This window comes from Onthophagus taurus, chromosome 11, assembly GCF_036711975.1.
Source record: "Onthophagus taurus isolate NC chromosome 11, IU_Otau_3.0, whole genome shotgun sequence".
NCBI classification, from domain to species: domain Eukaryota; kingdom Metazoa; phylum Arthropoda; class Insecta; order Coleoptera; family Scarabaeidae; genus Onthophagus; species Onthophagus taurus.
In genome coordinates, this window is record NC_091976.1 from 29,915,290 (window position 1) to 29,935,291 (window position 20,002).

The following is a 20,002-nucleotide window of genomic DNA, read 5'->3' on the forward strand; positions in this document are numbered from 1 at the left end:
TGGCCGCGAGGGGGCGACCAGGGCGGGTAAGGGGCGTCGCCGTCGCGGGGCGCGCAATAATTCACCGGGCCAGAGGCGGCGCGGGTTTCGGGGACCGAGGGGGCGGCGTTATTTAGTGCGCGCCGCGCCGGACAAACGCGCCGACAGTGTAAAACACGGCCACGAAAATCAATCAGCAATAACTTGATCGCAACGAAGAGAAACGTTAGAGAAAGAACGAAATATATTTATACATAGCCATTTTCTATCTCTTTTTGTTTCACCTTATCTTCCTCTGCTCTTGAATTATTTCGCAGCTGTTTGCTTTAGGGAGTTATTTAAGGGCTAAATTAAAACGAAATACAGGGTGTTTCTGTAAATCGGGGCAGAATTTTAATCACTAATACTAGAGTAAAAATGATAAAGATTCGTGTAAAAATTTTTGGTCTAAACCCATAAATGGCCTTCGAAGTTAAGAAATTTGGCAATATATGATGAGAAATCGTTTAAGTTCACTTTTGAAAATATGCAACTACGGGATTAATGCTATACAGGTGTTCGCAAAAAGATACAAAATCGATTTTGAAATGTTTTCATCAAGCAAGTGTCAAATTATTTCCCAACATACTTAGTCGCTAATAGTTGAAAAATATTTTGGAATATCTAAAAGTACGACTTGGCTAATCCGATACAAACAGCACTTATTAGTATCCATACCACTTGTCGGCAGTACAAGAATTAAAATTTTCTGATCATCCGTTGCAAATACAATTTTGCTATACCTCAGAATAACCAGAAGTGACACTGGGGGTATCTGACGCCATATTGTTGCGAGGAAGCAAGGTATTGCTGCTGCGTTGGATAATAATTTGACAGATTGCTTTACTTACATTTTGTTTTCAAGGGCGCCTACGATTAACGACAGTATTGTATTTTTTTGTGAATAACTCTAAAACGATGCCTCTAATCAAAAATTGTACCGAAAGTGATCTTAATGATAACATATTGTTGGCAAAATTTTATACATTCTTTTTAACGTGTCGATCTGTTGTTTGTTGTAACCTCAAAGTAATTTTATTTAAAATATTTACAATTACACTTGATACTTTGCAACATGACATCTTAGTTGACTCTTATGACATTAGTCTCTGAAGATGGCGATGGGCCGAAACTAGTAAGACTTAATTAAATAAATAATAAAACCAGTTTCAAAAGTACAATACTAAGAATATTAAATTTAATTACCTTTTCACGAATCAAACAACTGGTATAATGGATTTTAACTATAATTATTCTTTTATAACCTCAAAAAGTTTAATTTCTTAATCTCCAATAGTTTTGCAGAAAATTTTATTTCTCTTCATCAAATTTTTAGTGAATATAAAAAATTTGTTATTTTTAAACATCTTTATATCAAAAATTGTTTAACCTGGCATCTTAAAATTTGGTACAACCTAACCTCAAACATTCTTTTATAACCTCAAAAAGTTTCATTTCTTAATCTCCAATAGTTTTGGGGAAATTTTTTTTTCTCTTCAACCTCATTTTTTAGGAAATATCAAAAATTTGTTATTTTTAAACATCTTTATATCAAAAATTGTTTAACCTGGAATCTTAAAATTTGGTACAACCTAACCTGAAACATTCTTTTATAACCTCAAAAAGTTTCATTTCTTAATCTCCAATAGTTTTGGGGAAATTTTTTTTTCTCTTCAACCTCATTTTTTAGGAAATATCAAAAATTTGTTATTTTTAAACATCTTTATATCAAAAATTGTTTAACCTGGAATCTTAAAATTTGGTACAACCTAACCTGAAACATTCTTTTATAACCTCAAAAAGTTTCATTTCTTAATCTCCAATAGTTTCCGAGAAAAATTTTTTTCTCTTCAACCTCATTTTTAGGAAATATCAAAAATTTATTATTTTTAAACATCTTTATATCAAAAAGTGTTTAACCTGGAATCTTAAAATTGGGTACAACCTAACCTCAAACATTCTTTTATAACCTCAAAAAGTTTCATTTCTTAATCTCCAATAGTTTTGGAGAAAAATTTTTTTCTCTTCAACCTCATTTTTAGGAAATATTAAAAATTCGTTATTTTTAAACATCTTTATATCAAAAATTGTTGGACCTGGAATCTTTTAAATTTGGTACAACCTAACCACAAACATACTTTTATAACCTCAAAAAGTTTCATTTCTTAATCTCCACTAGTTTTGGAGAAAATTTGTTTTCTCTTCAACCTCATTTTTAGGAAATATCAAAAATTTGTTATTTTTAAACATCTTTATAACAAAAATTGTTTAACCTGGAATCTTAAAATTTGGTACAACCTAACCTCAAACATTCTTTTATAACCTCAAAAAGTTTCATTTCTTAATCTCCAATAGTTTCGGAGAAAAATTTTTTTCTCTTCAACCTCATTTTTAGGAAATATCAAAAATTTATTATTTCTAAACATCTTTATATCAAAAATTGTTTAACCTGGAATCTTAAAATTTGGTGCAACCTAACCTCAAACAATCTTTTATAACCTCAAAACGTTTCATTTCTTAATCTCCAATAGTTTCGGAGAAAAATTTTTTTCTCTTCAACATCATTTTTAGGAAATATCAAAAATTTGTTATTTTTAAACATCTTTATATCAAAAATTGTTTAACCTGGAATCTTAAAATTTGGTACAACGTAACCTCAAACATTCTTTTATAACCTCAAAAAGATTCATTTCTTAATCTCCAATTGTTTTTGAAAAAAAATGCTTTTTCTTCATCCTAATTTTTAGGAAATATCAAAAATTTAATATTTTTAAAGATCTTTATATCAAAAATTGTTTAACCTGGAATCTTAAAATTTGGTACAACCTAACCTCAAACATTCTTTTATAACCTCAAAAAGTTTCATTTCTTAATCTCCAATAGTTTAGGAAAAAAATTGTTTTTCTCTTCAACCTCATTTTTAGGATATATCAAAAATTAGTAATTTTAAAAAATCTTTATTACAAAAATTGTGTGTCCACGGGATCAATGCTATACAGGATGTTCACAAAAAGATACAACCTCGATTTTGAAATGTTTTCATCAATCGTAGGTGCCAAAAGGTAAAGCAATAATAATAATAATAATAGTTAAAAGACATTTTGGAATATCTAAATAATGATAATAATTTGAGAAAATGTTTAAAAATTTCTTAACTTTGAAGACTCATATCTTATTGTTAGACATTTATGGGTTTAGATCAAAAATTTTTACACGAATTGCAACACCCTGTATATTTATAAAAAAAAATGATCATCACCAATAAATTAAAGCATTCTTATTTGTTATTATAATTAAGATTTATTGCGCACGTTTTGTACAATAACAAATAAATATTAAGAAAACAATACAATTCTCAATACAGTCGATAGTATATTTAAATAATTTGTTTGTTATTCACTATTGGTTTTGATTTAAAATTTATTTTACACATAAGTTATCTTAATGGGTCTTTATTTTAATTGGCAACGTTAAAGTAATTACACGCCGATATACTCAAAACGACTTACATGTTTTATAAATCATTTTAACGTAGATTTTTCTATTAATATACAAGGAAATTGCGGAAAACGATCGGTGATTAAATCAAATTGTTTGTACTTTTTTTATTAGTTCTTGACACAAAAAGTTGTAACACATTTCTCGTTTCAATTCATTTTTATTAAAGTACAAATTGATATCAATCATTTTATCAGAAACTTTATTACTGTTTATTTTATTAGTTAAGTTGAAAGTCCGAGAATTTTTTTTGTATTAGAGAAATAAATCGAAAGTTGAAAAGTAACTTTCCAGGTTGCGTTATATATAAAAAAAGAATTGATTTAAAATGACCGGGATCCCAATCGGTATTCTGTTTAACATAATATCGACATAAATTACGATAAATTGACCGTTTTATCTTTCAGTACGTTAAGCGCAGTACTTAGTTTGTTTCTCCGTCGGTTGTGTGAGCGTAAATCACTATTATGGGTTAGTTTCTATGCTCGCATTTCAAATCTCTTAAAGAATATTAGAATATTCTTCCCATTATATATATGTATATATATATACGTATGATTTGTGAAAAGTAGAGAAGTAAAAGCGATTAGACGATAAATTTAATTTTCTGTATCAATATATTTCTTGACATTGTTTTGCCTCCTCGAAGTGGCCTCTTTTGGTAATCAAATGATGTACATATATTGCTTATTCAGAAGATCTGTTCTTCAGGAGTAAAACTGGTATTGTTTTACATAATAAATATGAAGGAGTTTCGACATGAATACAATTTGATGTAGGCAGGAATTGTTTAATTTGTCTCTTTTTAACTGGGTTTAACTCAAACATTCTTTTATAACGTCAAAAAGTTTCAGTTCTTAATCTCCAATTGTTGCGGAGAAAATTTTTTTACTCTTGAACCGCACTTTTAGGAAATATCAAAAATTTGTTGTTTTTAACAATCAATCAATATTAAATAATTATTCGATCTTTTCAGTACTCGTCAATCATATTACGTCACAAATAAAATTCGTTTTCTTTTTATTTTTATCTATTTGAAAAAGATATGAATAAATGTTACTCAAATTTTCTGTATCTAACTTGAAATTTACAATATTATTTTCAGTGTTGATATGAAACATTTCAAGGAATAATCTATTATGATAATCCCAATTATCTCCAATTATTGTTATAAACGTTTTATGGTTTCATTTATGTTATTTCCTTAAAAAACATAATTTGTAAGTCATTAACTTTTATTGTAAGATTGTTATTTTTAGTTGCTTTTGTATTTTAGTTATACTCTGATGAAGATCGAAATATTAGTATGAAATAAAATAGTTTCTTTTTATAAAAAAGATCGGCTCACGAATAATTATTTAATATTATTATAAATTACGATCGATTAATTTCTTTTATTTATTGTTTTTAACAATCTTTATTACAAAAATTGTGTGTCCTGGTAACTTAAAATTTGGTACAACCTAACCTCAAACATTCTTTTATAACCTCAAAAAGTTTCATTTCTTAATCTCCAATAGTTTTGGAGAAAAATTTTTCTCTTCAACCTCATTTTTAGGAAATATCAAAAATTTGTTGTTTTTAGCAAGCTTTATTATAAAAATTGTGTGTCCTGGTAACTTAAAATTTGGTACAACCTAACCTCAAACATTCTTTTATAACTTCAAAAAGTTTCATTTCTTAATCTGCAATAGCTTTGGAGAAAATTTTTTTTCTCTTCAACCTCATTTTTAGGAAATATCAAAAATTTGATATTTTTAAAAATCTTTATATCAAAAATTGTTTAACCTGGAATCTTAAAATTTGGTACAACCTAACCTCAAACATTCTTTTATAACCTCAAAAAGTTTCATTTCTTAATCTGCAATAGCTTTGGAGAAAATTTTTTTTCTCTTCAACCTCATTTTTAGGAAATATCAAAAATTTGATATTTTTAAAAATCTTTATATCAAAAATTGTTTAACCTGTAATCTTAAAATTTGGTACAACCTAACCTCAAACATTCTTTTATAACCTCACAAAGTTTCATTTCCTTATCACGAATAGTTTCGAAGAAAAAAATTTTTCTCTTCAAGCTCATTTTTAGGAAATATCAAAAATTTCTTATTTTTAAACATCTTTATATCAAAAATTGTTTAACCTGGAATCTTAAAATTTGGTACAACTTAACCTCAAACATTCTTTTATAACCTCAAAAAGTTGCATTTCTTAATCTCCAATAGTTTCGGAGAAAAATTTTTTTCTCTTCAACCTCATTTTTAAGAAATATAAAAAATTTGTTATTTTAAAAAATTTTTATATCAAAAATTGTTTAACCCGGAGTCTTAAAATTTGATACAACCTAACCTCAAACATTCTTTTATAACCTCAAAAAGTTCCATTTCCTTATGGCGAATAGTTTCGAAGAAAACGGTTTTTCTCTTTAAGCTCATTTTTAGGATGTTTCAAAAATTTATTATCTTTAGACATCTTTATATCAAAAATTGTTTAACCTGGAATCTTAAAATTTCGTACAACCTAACCTCAAACATTCTTTTATAACCTCAAAAAGGTTCATTTCTCAATCTCCAATAATTTTGGAGAAAATTTTTGTTTCTCTTCAACCTCATTTTTAGGAAATATCAAAAATTAGTTATTTTTAAAAAACTTTATTACAAAATTTGTGTGTCCTAGAATCTTAAAATTTGGTACAACCTAACCTCAAACATGCTTTTATAACCTCAAAAAGTTTCATTTCTTAATCTCCAATAGTTTCGGAGGAAAATTTTTTTCTCTTCAACCTCATTTTTAGGAAATATCAAAAATTTGTTATTTTTAAACAGCTTTATATAAAAAATTGTTTAACCTGGAATCTTAAAATTTGGTACAACTTAACCTCAAACATTCTTTTATAACCTCAAAAAGATTCATTTCTTGATCTCCAATTGTTTTTGAAAAAATGTTTTTTTCTTCATCCTCATTTTTAGGAAATATCAAAAATTTGTTATTTTTAAACAGCTTTATATAAAAAATTGTTTAACCTGGAATCTTAAAATTTGGTACAACCTAACCTCAAACATTCTTTTATAACCTCAAAAAGATTCATTTCTTAATCTCCAATTATTTTTGAAAAAATGTTTTTTTCTTCATCCTCATTTTTAGGAAATATCAAAAATTTGTTATTTTTAAACATCTTTATATCAAAAATTGTTTAACCTGGAATCTTAAAATTACGTACAACTTAACCTCAAACATTCTTTTATAACCTCAAAAAGTTTCATTTCTTAATCTCCAATAGTTTCGGAGGAAATTTTTTTTCTCTTCAACCTCATTTTTAGGAAATATCAAAAATTTGTTATTTTTAAACAGCTTTATATAAAAAATTGTTTAACCTGGAATCTTAAAATTTGGTACAACCTAACCTCAAACATTCTTTTATAACCTCAAATAGATTCATTTCTTAATCTCCAATTGTTTTTGAAAAAAAAATGCTTTTTTCTTCATCCTCATTTTTAGGAAATATCAAAAATTTGTTATTTTAAAAAATCTTTATATCAAAAATTGTTTAACCTGGAATCTTAATTTTTGGTACAACCTAACCTCAAACATTATTTTATAACCTCAAAAAGTTTCATTTCTGAATTCGAATAGGTTATGAAGAAAAAAAAATTTGAACTTAACCCTAAAAATACTGTAAACATGAATCAGTAATTAGAGCGATTTTCAACATTAAAATTTATGAACAATTTTAAGTGAGTGCTCCAAATTTCAGTTTTTATAATTTTATACATAACCTAGAACACAACATTAAAGAAATTTGTGGGAATGGGTTAAAAAAAATTGTATAATTTATATAAAATAATTTAATTAAAGTAAAGCAAAAGTCAATTTTATAAAAATTAAAATAATTACTTAAAAGTGTATTATTTAATACTTATCGTAAAAAAGTCGTTTTTATATTATCGTTTTATAAAAAAAACCAAACAAAAAAAAACTAATAACCTCTGTACAAATTCATCACAGGCTGGGAGAAGTTTTTCACATCATTTTTTTTAAAGCGTTTACCTATTTTGTTTATTTTTTTTTCCAAACTATATTTTAATTCTATTTTTCACTATAATTTTTCAAAGCACCGAGAATTTGTTAACATTTCCCTAGTTAATCTCCAAACTTGTTTGGCGGCGTTTTCCAAAGCGCTTGGTGACTTTCCTTTAAATAGATCCAAGTTAGGTAAGAAATAATGGGGACACCTTCGACATTGCAAACAAGAAATTAATTGTAAAAATATCCCATTTATTCTATCTGCAATACAAGATTCGTCCCACTCAGTTTCTCTCGGATGTTTTTCGCATTCATATAAAAGTAAAGTTTTCATATGATAACTGCTAACCGGGTTTCCGGGTAAATCTAAATGTCGATCTCTCAGCGTTTTTAAAATACTTAAACATCTCCTTCTATAACCAATCATTAAAAGTTTATTTTCCGCTTCAAAAAATGATAGCACCCAAGCATCGCCTTCCATCGCGGATTGTTTTCCTTGGAGTGCAATACATTCTTTTGAAAGTAAATCAAATCCTTCCGTTTTTACTTCAACAACAAGATTTGGATGCGGCCATGGTATTTGAGGAAGTGGCCAATGTGCGGCAGATCTTGGCCAAAGTCCTGCGCATTTAAAAGCTGGCGTAATTTGGACAATATAACGTTCGCGTATTCTAAGTTTCACTTCAGTTGTATCCGCAATCATTTTAACTATGTCTCTATAAGAGCATTTGTCACAAGCTTGAGCCACTAACGTTTGAAAACGCGATCGCATTTTCCTAGCCGATAAGTAACCGGAAGCTGTGATAAATTCCACCCATAGAGACATCGAACGTTTTCTTCCATCACTTAACTTTAAAACGGCGCATCCGGGTAAAGTACCATCATCGACGAAATTTAAAACTCCCATTTGATTCAAATAAAGTACAACTTCAAATTCAACCGGCGAAATCACTTCTAAACCATCGTATCTTCCATTATAATCTGTCAACGAAGAGATAAATCTCGGTTCTTGTACTTCAACCTCTTTAAGAACATCTTGTACGACTCTACACACTTCTTGTATCGTTTTGCTAATTTGAAGTTTTCGAGCTTGAACTTTTTCGGTGTAATACTTGTTGATTTGGTAAACCATCTTCGATTGCGCTGCTAACATATCCGGTGGAACCAACATCCTCGCGGCTTCCGGGACCCGAAGCTACTGTCTTCATCCGGAGATATGATATCTCTTCTTAGAGAGAGGGTTGAGAAGGTCGCGTGGGAAGAAGGGGAGGGATCCCTCGTTATCTGATTAACGGGGGAAACACCCGGTGATGGATCTCGCGGATCCGCGGCGTGGACAGAACTGCGTATAGTTAGTTTGTGTGTGGAGTTGGCGGGGCTTTCGTGGCCAGGTGATGGCCCCCACCTTTGGAGGTGGGCCCTCTTTTCGTTTGCCAGCCCTCTTTCAACAACCAATCGTTGATCATAAGAACTTTATTTCTGTCTTACCACCCTGTATTTCGTCATATACATCATTAACAATAAAAATTTATTTATTTTAATTCATTTTAATATATATTATAAGAAAGTTATAACTTAATTGGATAATTAAAATATTACGGTTTTTTCTTAATATCAAAGTGGAGGCCGAAACTTAAAGAGTCGTGGAAGGATTATTTATGAAAATTAAGGAATGATTTTGATATCAAATTAAAATTGAAGATTTTATCTTTAAATTGATATATGATACATATTGAGTTGGATTATAAAAATTTTTAGAAAAATACTCTTGAAATTATCACTACGTTTCAACTTAATCTCACAACGTTAAAATGTGGGATTAAATTTAAAAAATCGTGGAAGGATGATTTAAAAATATTATAAAACGAGGTTGGTTTTAAATTAAAGGTGAGAGATTCCTCTTTAAAATGATATATAACATGATATATAACACTTATTGCGTTGGATGATACAGATAATAAAATTTTTACATTTTTCTCTTAACTTAAAAGTAGAGGTCGGAGCTTAGAAAGTCGTGGAAGGATTATTTATGAAAATTAAGAAATGATTTTGATACCAAATTAAAATTGAAGATTTTATCTTTAAAATGATATATGATACAAATTGGGTTGAATTATAAAAATTTTTAGAAAAATACTCGTGAAATTATCACTACTTTTCAACTTAACCTCACTATGTCAAAATGCAAGCTTAAATCTAAAAAATCGTGGAAGGATGATTTAAGAATATTATAAAACGAGGCTGGTTTTAAATTAAAGACGAGAGATTCCTCTTTAAAATGATATATAACATGTTATATATCACTTATTGTGTGGGATGATAAAAATTATAAAATATAACATAATATTTATCTCTTAACTTAAAAGTAGAGGTCGAAACATAGAAAGTCGTGGAAGGATTATTTATAAAAACTAAGAAATGATTTTGATAGCAAATTAAAATTGAAGATTTTATCTTTAAATTGATGTATGATACATATTGGGTTGGATTATAAAAATTTTTAGAAAAATACTCGTGAAATTATCACTACGTCACTTAAATCTTTAATTTTAACATTTCGGAGATTTCCGCTTTCTCCTTCTAGAATGCTTATGGTTAGGTTTAGACTGTTTATGGATTATGGTTTTTGAGTTCATTACGAACCATTTTCGTTTTTAATGTATTTCTCTACCACTTTTAATTCTTGACTTATGTTATGACTAATATTCCACAAGAAAATCTTTAATTTTGACATTTCGGAGATTTCCGCTTCCTCCTTCTAGAATGCTTATGGTTAGGTTTAGACTGTTTATGGATTACGGTTTTAGAGTTCATTACGAACCATTTTCGTTTTTAATGATTTTCTCTACCACTTTTAATGCTTGAGTTATGACAAATATTCCAGAAGAAAATCTTTAATCTTGACATTTCGGAGATTTCCGATTCGTCCTTCTAGAATTATTATGGTTAGGTTTAAACAGTTTATGGATTAAGGTTTCTGAGTTCATTACGAACCATTTTCGTTCTTAATGTTTTTCTCTATCAATTTTTATTCTTGACTTATGACGATTTTTCCATACTTAAATCTTTAATTTTAACATTTCGGAGATTTCCGCTTCCTCCTTCTAGAATTATTATGGTTAGGTTTAAACAGTTTATGGATTGTGGTTTTTGAGTTCATTACGAACCATTTTCATTCTTAATCTTTTTCTGTATCAATTCTTATTCTTGACTTATGACGATTTTTCCAGACTTAAATCTTTAATTTTAAGAATTGGGAGATTTCCGCTTCCTCCTTCTAGAATTATTTTGGTTAGGTTTAAACAGTTTATGGATTATGGTTTTTGAGTTCATTACGAACCATTTTCGTTCTTAAAGTTTTTCTGTATCAATTTTAATTCTGGACTTATGACGATTTTTCCAGACTTAAATCTTTAATTGTAACATTTCGGAGATTTCCGCTTCCTCCTTCTAGAATTATTATGGTTAGGTTAAAACTGTTTATGGATTATGGTTTTTGAGTTGATTACGAACTATTTTCGTTCATAATGTTATTCTCTACCACTTTTAATTCTTGATTTATGACGAATATATATCACATGATACAATTGTGTTGATTGATAAAGATTATACAATTTGTTTATTTTTCTATTAACTTAAAAGTGAAGGTCGGAACTTAGAAAGTCGTGGAGGGATTATTTATAATAACTAAGAAATGATTTTGATACCAAATTAAAATTGAAGATTTTATCTTTATATTGATATATGATACATATTGGTTTGGATTATAAAAATTTTTAGAAAAATACTCTTGAAATTATCGCTACGTTTCAACTTAACCTCACAACGTCAAAACACAAGCTTAAATTTAAAAAATCGTGGAAGGATGATTTAAGAATATAATAAAACGAGGTTGGTTTTAAATTAAAGGTGAGAAATTCCTCTTTAAAATGATATATAACATGTTATATATCACTTATTGCGTTGGATGATTAAAATTATAAAATTTTTATATTTTTCTATTAACTTAAAAGTATAGCTCGGAACTTAGAAAGTCATGGAGGGATTATTTATGAAAATTAAGAAATGATATTGATATCAAATTAAAATTGAAGATTTTATCTTTAAATTGATATATGATACATATTGGGTTGGATTATCAAAATTTTTAGAAAAATAATCCTGAAATTATCACTACGTTTCAACTTAACCTCACAACGTCAAAATGCAAGCTTAAATTTTAAAAATCGTGGAAGGATAATTTAAGAATATAATAAAACGAGGTTGGTTTTAAATTAAAGGTGAGATATTCCTCTTTAAAACGATATATAACATGATATATAACACTTATTGTGTTGGATGATAAAGATTATATAATTTTTATATTTTTCTCTTAACTTAAAAATAGAGCTGAGAACTTAGAAAATCGTGGAAGGATTATTTATAATAACTAAGAAATGATTTTGATACCAAATTAAAATTGAAAATTTTATCTTTAAATTGATATATGATACATATTGAGTTGGATTATAAAAATTTTTAGAAAAATACTCGTGAAATTATCACTACGTTTCAAGTTAACCTCACAACGTCAAAATACAAGCTTAAATTTAAAAAATCTTGGTAAGATGATTTAAAAATATTATAAAACGAGGTTGGTTTTAAATTAAAGGTGAGAGATTCCTCTTTAAAATGATATATAACATGATATATATCACTTATTGTGTTGAATGATAAAAATTATAAAATCTTTACATTTTTCTCTTAACCTAAAAGTGGAAATCGGAACTTAAAAAGTCATGGAAGAATTATTTATAAAAACTAAGAAATGATTTTATTACCAAATTAAAATTGAAGATTTTATCTTTAAATTGATATATGATACATATTGGGTTGGATTATAAAAATTTTTAGAAAAATACTCGTGAAATTATCGCTACGTTTCAACTTAACCTCACAACGTCAAAATGCAAGCTTAAATTTAAAAAATCGTGGAAGGATGATTTAAGAATATTATAAAACGAGGTTGATTTTAAATTAAGGGTGAGAGATTCCTCTTTAAAATGATATATAACATGTTATATATCACTTATTGTGTTGGATGATAAAGTTGATAAAATTTTTACATTTTTTTCTTAACTTAAAAGTAAAGGTCGGAACTTAGAAAGTCGTGGAGGGATTATTTATGAAAATTAAGAAATGATTTTGATACCAAATTAAAATTGAAGATTTTATCTTTAAATTGATATATGATATATATTGGGTTGATTTATAAAAATTTTTAGAAAAATACTCGTGGAATTATGACAACTTTTCAACTTAACCTCACACCGTCAAAATGCAAGCATAAATTTAAAAAATCGTAGAAGGATGATTTAAGAATATTATAAAACGAGGTTGGTTTTAAATTGAAGGTGAGAGATTCCTCTTTAAAATGATATATAACATGATATATATCATTTATTGCGTTGGATGATGAAGATTATAAATTTTTTACATTTTTCTCTTTACTTAAAAGTGGAGGTCGGAACTTGGAAAGTCATGGAAGGATTATTTATAAAAACTAAGAAATGAATTTGATACCAAATTAAAATTGACGATTTTATCTTTAAATTGATATATGATACAAATTGGATTAGATTATAAAAATTTTTAGAAAAATACTTGTGAAATTATCGCTACGTTTCAACTTAACCTCACAACGTCAAAATGCAAGCTTAAATTTAAAAAATCATAGAAGGATGATTTAAGAATATTATAAAACGAGGTTGGTTTTAAATTAAAGGTGAGAGATTCCTCTTTAAAATGATATATAACATGTTATATACCACTTATTGCGTTGGATGATAAAGATTATAAAATTTTTACATTTTTCTCTTAACTTAAAAGTGGAGGTCGGAACTTAGAAAGTCGTGGAGGGATTATTTATAAAAATTAAGAAATGATTTTGATATCAAATTAAAATTGAAGATTTTATCTTTAAATTGATATATAATACATATTGGGTTGGATTATAAATTTTTTTTGAAAAAGAATCGTGAAATTATCACTTAACCTCACAACGTCAAAGTGTAGGCTTAAACATAAAAAATCGTGGGAGGATGATTTAAGTATATTATAAAACGAGGTTGGTTTTAAATTAAAGGTGAGAAATTCCTCTTTAAAATGATATATAACATGATATATAACACTTATTGTATTGGATGATAAAGATTATAAAATTTTTATATTTTTCTCTTAACTTAAAAATAGAGGTGAGAACTTAGAAAATCGTGGAAGGATTATTTATAATAACTAAGAAATGATTTTGACACCAAATTAAAATTGAAGATTTTATCTTTAAATTGATATATGATACATATTAGGTTGGATTATAAAAATTTTTAGAAAAATACTCGTGAAATTATCACTACGTTTCAACTTAACCTCACAACGTCAAAATGCAAGCTTAAATTTAAAAAATCGTGGAAGGATGATTTAAGAATATTATAAAACGAGGTTGATTTTAAATTAAAGGTGAGAGATTCCTCTTTAAAATGATATACAACATGTTATATATCACTTATTGTATTGGGTAATAAAGATTATAAAATCTTTACGTATTTCTCTTAACTTAAAAGTAGAGGTCGGAACTTAGAAAATCGTGGAGGGATTATTTATGAAAATTAAGAAATGATTTTGATACCAAATTAAAATTGAAGATTTTATCTTTAAATTGATATATGATACATATCGGGTTGGATTATATAATTTTTTAGAAAAATACTCGTAAACTTATCACTACGTTTCAACTTAACCTCACAACGTCAAAATGTAAGCTTAAATTTAAAAAATCGTGGAAGGATGATTTAAGAATATTATAAAACGAGGTTGATTTTAAATTAAAGGTGAGGGATTCCTCTTTAAAATGATATATAACATGATATATATCACTTATTGCGTTGGATGATAAATTTATAAAATTTTTATATTTTTCTATTAACTTAAAAGTATAGGTCGGAACTTAGAAGGTCGTGGAAGGATTATTTATAAAAGCTAAGAAATGATTTTGATACCAAATTAAAATTGAAGATTTTATCTTTAAATTGATATATGATACATATCGGGTTGGATTATAAATTTTTTTTGAAAAAGAATCGTGAAGTTATCACTTAACCTCACAACGTCAAAATGCAAGCTTAAATTTAAAAAATCGTGGAAGGATGATTTAAGAATATTATAAAACGAGGTTGATTTTAAATTAAAGGTGAGAGATTCCTCTTTAAAATGATATACAACATGTTATATATCACTTATTGTATTGGGTAATAAAGATTATAAAATCTTTACGTATTTCTCTTAACTTAAAAGTAGAGGTCGGAACTTAGAAAATCGTGGAGGGATTATTTATGAAAATTAAGAAATGATTTTGATACCAAATTAAAATTGAAGATTTTATCTTTAAATTGATATATAATACATATTGGGTTGGATTATAAAAATTTTTAGAAAAATACTCGTGAAATTATCACTACGTTTCAATTTAACCTCACAACGTCAAAATGCAAGCTTAAATTTAAAAAGTCGTGGAAGGATGATTTAAGAATATTATAAAACGAGGTTGGTTTTAAATTAAAAGTGAGAGATTCCTCTTTAAAATGATATATAACATGATATATATCACTTATTGCGTTGGATGATAAAGATTATAAAATTTTTACATTTTTCTCTTAACTTAAAAGTAAAGGTCGGAACTTAGAAAGTCATGGAGGGATTATTTATGAAAATTAAGAAATGATGTTGATATCAAATTAAAATTGAAGATTTTATCTTTAAATTGATATATGATACATATTGGGTTGGATTATAAAATTTTTTAGAAAAATACTCGTGAAATTATCACTACGTTTCAACTTAACAACACAACGTCAAAATGCAAGCTTAAATTTAAAAAATCGTGGAAGGATGATTTAAAAATATTATAAAACGAGGTTGGTTTTAAATTAAAGGTTAGAGATTCCTCTTTAAAATGATATATAACATGATATATATCACTTATTGCGTTGGATGATAAAGATTATAAAATTTTTATATTTTTCTCTTAACTTAAAAGTAGAGGTGGGAACTTAAAAAATCGTGGAAGGATTATTTATAATTTAGTATCAAATTAAAATAGAAGGTTATATCTTTAAAGTGGTATATGATACAGGTTGGGTTAGATTATCAAAATTTTTTGAAAAAAAATCGTGAAATTATCACTTAACTTAATTTAGCGACTAAAATTTAACAAGTTCGATTTAAAGCGAAGGTTTTTCTTTAATAAAATTAAACTATTAATTTCATACTTACTTAGTTGAAATTTTATTAAAAATAAAACAACAATATAAGTTAAAAACGAGTTTAATACAAAACAACATACACTCAACAATCAGGGCGAGTAAATATAACAAAAATACGAAAAATATTTACATAAAATTAATTTTTTTAATTCTTTATGTACACTTATAATGTTAGCTACATTCGCAAAATATGGCACTCTTCTCCTCGTTTCGAATCAGTTTAGAGAAAAGCAAAATTTAGGCCTATAACGCACACCTTCCTAATAAAATCTACAATAACATTGCACTATTTAATAAATACTATACGTTGCGACAGTCTTTGTACAATCTAAATATTAATAAAGTTTGAAAAAATTTTAGATCGGAATGTTACGAAAATTTAAAGCTTTTCTAAACACCGGGTGTTTGTTAACATTTCCCTTGTTAACCTCCAAACTTGTTTCGACGCGTTTTCCAGCGCGCTTGGTGATTTTCCTTTAAATAAATCGAGATTTGGTAAAAAATAATGCGGGCATCTTTTGCATTGTAAACAAGAAATAAGTTGCAAAAATATTCCGTTTATTCTATCCGCGATACAAGATTCATCCCATTCTGATTCCCTCGGATGTTTTTCGCACTCATACAAAAGCAACGTTTTCATATGATAACTAGTAACAGGATTCCCGGGAAGATCTAAATGTCGATCTCTAAGAGTTTTTAACATACTCAAACAACGTCTTCTACAACCACCTTGCAAAAGGCGATTTTCCGCCTCCAAAAACGATAAAACCCAAGCATCACCTTCCATAGCCGATTGCTTTCCTTGCATAGCAATTGATTCTTTTGATAATAAATCGAATCCTTCCGTTTTTACTTCAGCTACTAAATTCGGATGTGGCCAAGGAATATGCGGTATCGGCCAATGAGCCGCAGATCTTGGCCAAACTCCGGAACATTTAAAAGCAGGGGTGATTTGAACGACGTAACGTTCCCGAATTCTAAGTTTTACCTCTGTTGTGTCCGCAATCATTTTCACCGAATCCCTATAAGAACACTTATCACAAGCTTGAGCCACCAAAGTTTGAAATCGTGATCGAATCTTCCTCGCCGATAAATAACCTGAAGCGGTTATAAACTCAACCCAAAGCGACATCGAACGTTTTCTTCCGTCGCTTAACTTCAAAACAGCACAACCAGGTAAAGTTCCATCATCGACGAAATTGAACACCCCCATTTGATTCAAATAAAGAACAACTTCGAATTCCCCCGGCGAAATCACCTCCAAACCTTCATATCTTCCATTACATTCGGTTAACGAGGAGATAAATCTCGGTTCTTGAACCTCAACCTCTTTGAGTACATCTTGAACCACTTTGCACACCTCGCGTATCGTTTTGGCGATGGTTCCCATTCTTGTTTGGACCCTTTCACCGTAGTACTTATTTATTTGGTAAAGCATCTTCGATTGGGCGGCCAACATGTCCGGTGGGACCAACATCTCCTTTCGACACACCGTACGGCCGCCTGCAATGAACTGGTAGCTGCTCCGGGTTCCGGAGCCTTCAGTTATGGGTGGGACGAGCCCGGAGTTTAGGTGTACCGTTTTCGAATGGTGGTGGGGCATTGGAAAACGTGGATGAAAGGCACGAGACGGGAGTGGCTTGGAAAATCGATTTTGTCAGGAACGCCTTTTGGGCACGCCTTTGAAACTGCTACTGGTGACGCCTACCAAAGAATTTGGAAAGGTTTAGAAGGAAGACAAATAGTATTATGTAGTTGTATTGGGAATAGTTGATCTTTTTGTTCTATTTCGTGGATTAGTGAATAGTTAAGGTAAATATAGCAATTTTTTCATTGTGGCATCTTTGAAAATTTTTCTGCAAAGTTGGGGAATACCAGAGAGAGTCTCCAGTTTATGCCAAAAATTATGCCAAGGTCTAACATTGATCTAAAAACAACTTGAACATTGAAGTTATAGCTCTATGCAACTCTTCATTACCTAAGATAATATTTGTGACGAAAAAACTACTGCACTTCTCAAACAAGCTCATCACAAACTGAGTCAATCAAAAAAACATTGAATTTATCCAGTTCCTTGAAATCAGCAACTTATAGAATACAGATTACAAGCAATTAATAACTTGGTTTGGTTAAAAAAGCTGATAACAACTTGAAAGTAAGACTAGGAAAGAATGTTGCGGATGAAAATTGTTGGTAATGAACTGATACAAGATTATTCATAAATAAAAATTGTTCATAATACATCACAAAAACATAATCAGTAAACAATTTTTATCCAACTGTTTTTTTGTATCTTTAGTTTGATAAAAAAAAATTTGTTGCAACCTCAAAATTAAAAATGTTATAGATGAAAATGTTGGTAATGAATTGATACAACATACACAAATGCTTATTACCCAATTATCATTATTACCAACGTAGCGGAAATAAAATACGAAATATATGCAGTTTGACACATTCGGCTATAAAAATATAAAATGGATTTTATCTCAAAAATTAAAAATGGTGGGTGAGAATGATTTTGATAAAAATTGTTCATAATACATCATAGTGACATAATCCATAAACTATTTCGCTCCAATTGTTATTAATCTGCAATTATAAACCATAAAATGCCCAAAATGTCTAAATCGATGTTTTTGGATAAAAACTTAGGTTCATCTCGAAAATTAAAAATGTTAGGAAAAAATGTTCTGAATAAAAATTGTTGGTAATTACATTATTCATAAATGCTTATTATCCAATTATCACTGTTACCAACGTAGCGGAATTAAAATATGAATCATATCAAATTTAACACATTAAGCTACTAAAATGGGTTTTATCTCAAAAATTATAAATTGTGGATGAGAATGATTTTGATAAAAATTGTTCATAATACATGGTAGAGATATAATTCAGAAACGATTTCTCTCCAATTGTTATTAATCTTTAGTTATAAACCATAAAATGCCCAAAATCTCGAAAATCGATGTTTTTGAATAAAAACTTAGGTTCATCTTGAAAATTAAAAATGTTAGGAAAAAATGTTGTGTATGAAAATTGTTGGTAATGAACAGATACAACATTATTCACAAATGCTTCTTACGCAATTATCACTGTTACCAACGTAGCGGAATTAAAATATAAAACATATCAAATTTAACAGATTAAGCTATAAAATGGGTTTTATCTCAAAAATTATAACTCGTAGATGAGAATGATTTTGATAAAAATTGTTCATAATTTATCATAGAAACATAATCCATAAACGATTTCTCTCCAATTGTTATTAATCTTTAGTTATAAACCATAAAATGCACCAAATCTCGAAAATCGATGTTTTGAATAAAAACTTAGGTTCATCTCGAAAATTAAAAATGTTAGGAAAAAATGTGGATGAAAATTGTTGATAATGAACTGATACAACATTATTCACAAATGCTTATTACTTAATTATCACTGTTACCAACGTACCGGAATTAAATAATGAAACATATCAAATTTAACACTTTAAGCTATAAAATAGGTTTTATCTCAAAAATTATAAATTGTGGATGAGAATAATTTTGATAAAAATTGTTTATAATGGATCATAGAGATATAATCCATAACCGATTTCTCTCTGATTGTTATTAATCTTTAGTTATAAACGATAAAATGCCCAAAATCTCGAAAATCGATGTTTTTGAATAGAAACTTAGGTTCATCTTGAAAATTAAAAATGTTAGGAAAAAATGTTGTGGATGAAAATTGTAGGTAATGATTCAATACAACATTATCCGCTAGTGTTTATAATCCAAGTATAATTATTACCAACTTAATGGATTTAAAGTCCGTAACTTTTCGAATTTGACACTTTTAACAATAAAATTAGTTTTATCTCAAATATTTAAAATGGTAGATGAATATGATTTTAATAAAAATTGTTCATAATACATCACAAAAAGATAATCCGTAAATAATTTTTATCCAATTGTTTTGTATCTTTAGTTATAAACCATGAAATCCTAAAATCAGTAAATCGATGTTTTTGGATAAAAACTTAGGTTCATCTCGAAAATTAAAAATGGTAGGAAAAAATGTTATGGATGAAAATTGTTGGCAATGAATCAATACAACATTATTCGCAAGCGTTTATAATCCAAGTATAATTATAACCAACTTAATAGATTTAAAGTCCGTAACTT

At 28.1% G+C, this 20,002-nt stretch overlaps 3 protein-coding genes across 8 annotated transcripts in view; 1 reads left to right on the plus strand and 2 right to left on the minus strand.

Annotated features, from left to right (window-relative positions):
- Positions 1-20,002, plus strand: part of LOC111413469 (A kinase anchor protein rugose) — a 391,387-nt gene that overhangs the window by 321,953 nt on the left and 49,432 nt on the right. The window lies entirely within an intron of this gene.
- On the minus strand, positions 7,344-8,879 carry LOC111420081 (protein mab-21). The gene has a single exon (XM_023052984.2). The coding sequence runs from the start codon at positions 8,705-8,707 to the stop codon at positions 7,610-7,612; it is 1,098 nt and encodes a 365-aa protein (XP_022908752.1). The 5' UTR covers positions 8,708-8,879; the 3' UTR covers positions 7,344-7,609.
- Positions 15,879-17,361, minus strand: LOC111420082 (protein mab-21-like). Its single transcript, XM_023052985.2, has one exon. It carries the CDS (start codon positions 17,308-17,310, stop codon positions 16,213-16,215), a length of 1,098 nt encoding a protein of 365 aa, XP_022908753.1. The 5' UTR covers positions 17,311-17,361; the 3' UTR covers positions 15,879-16,212.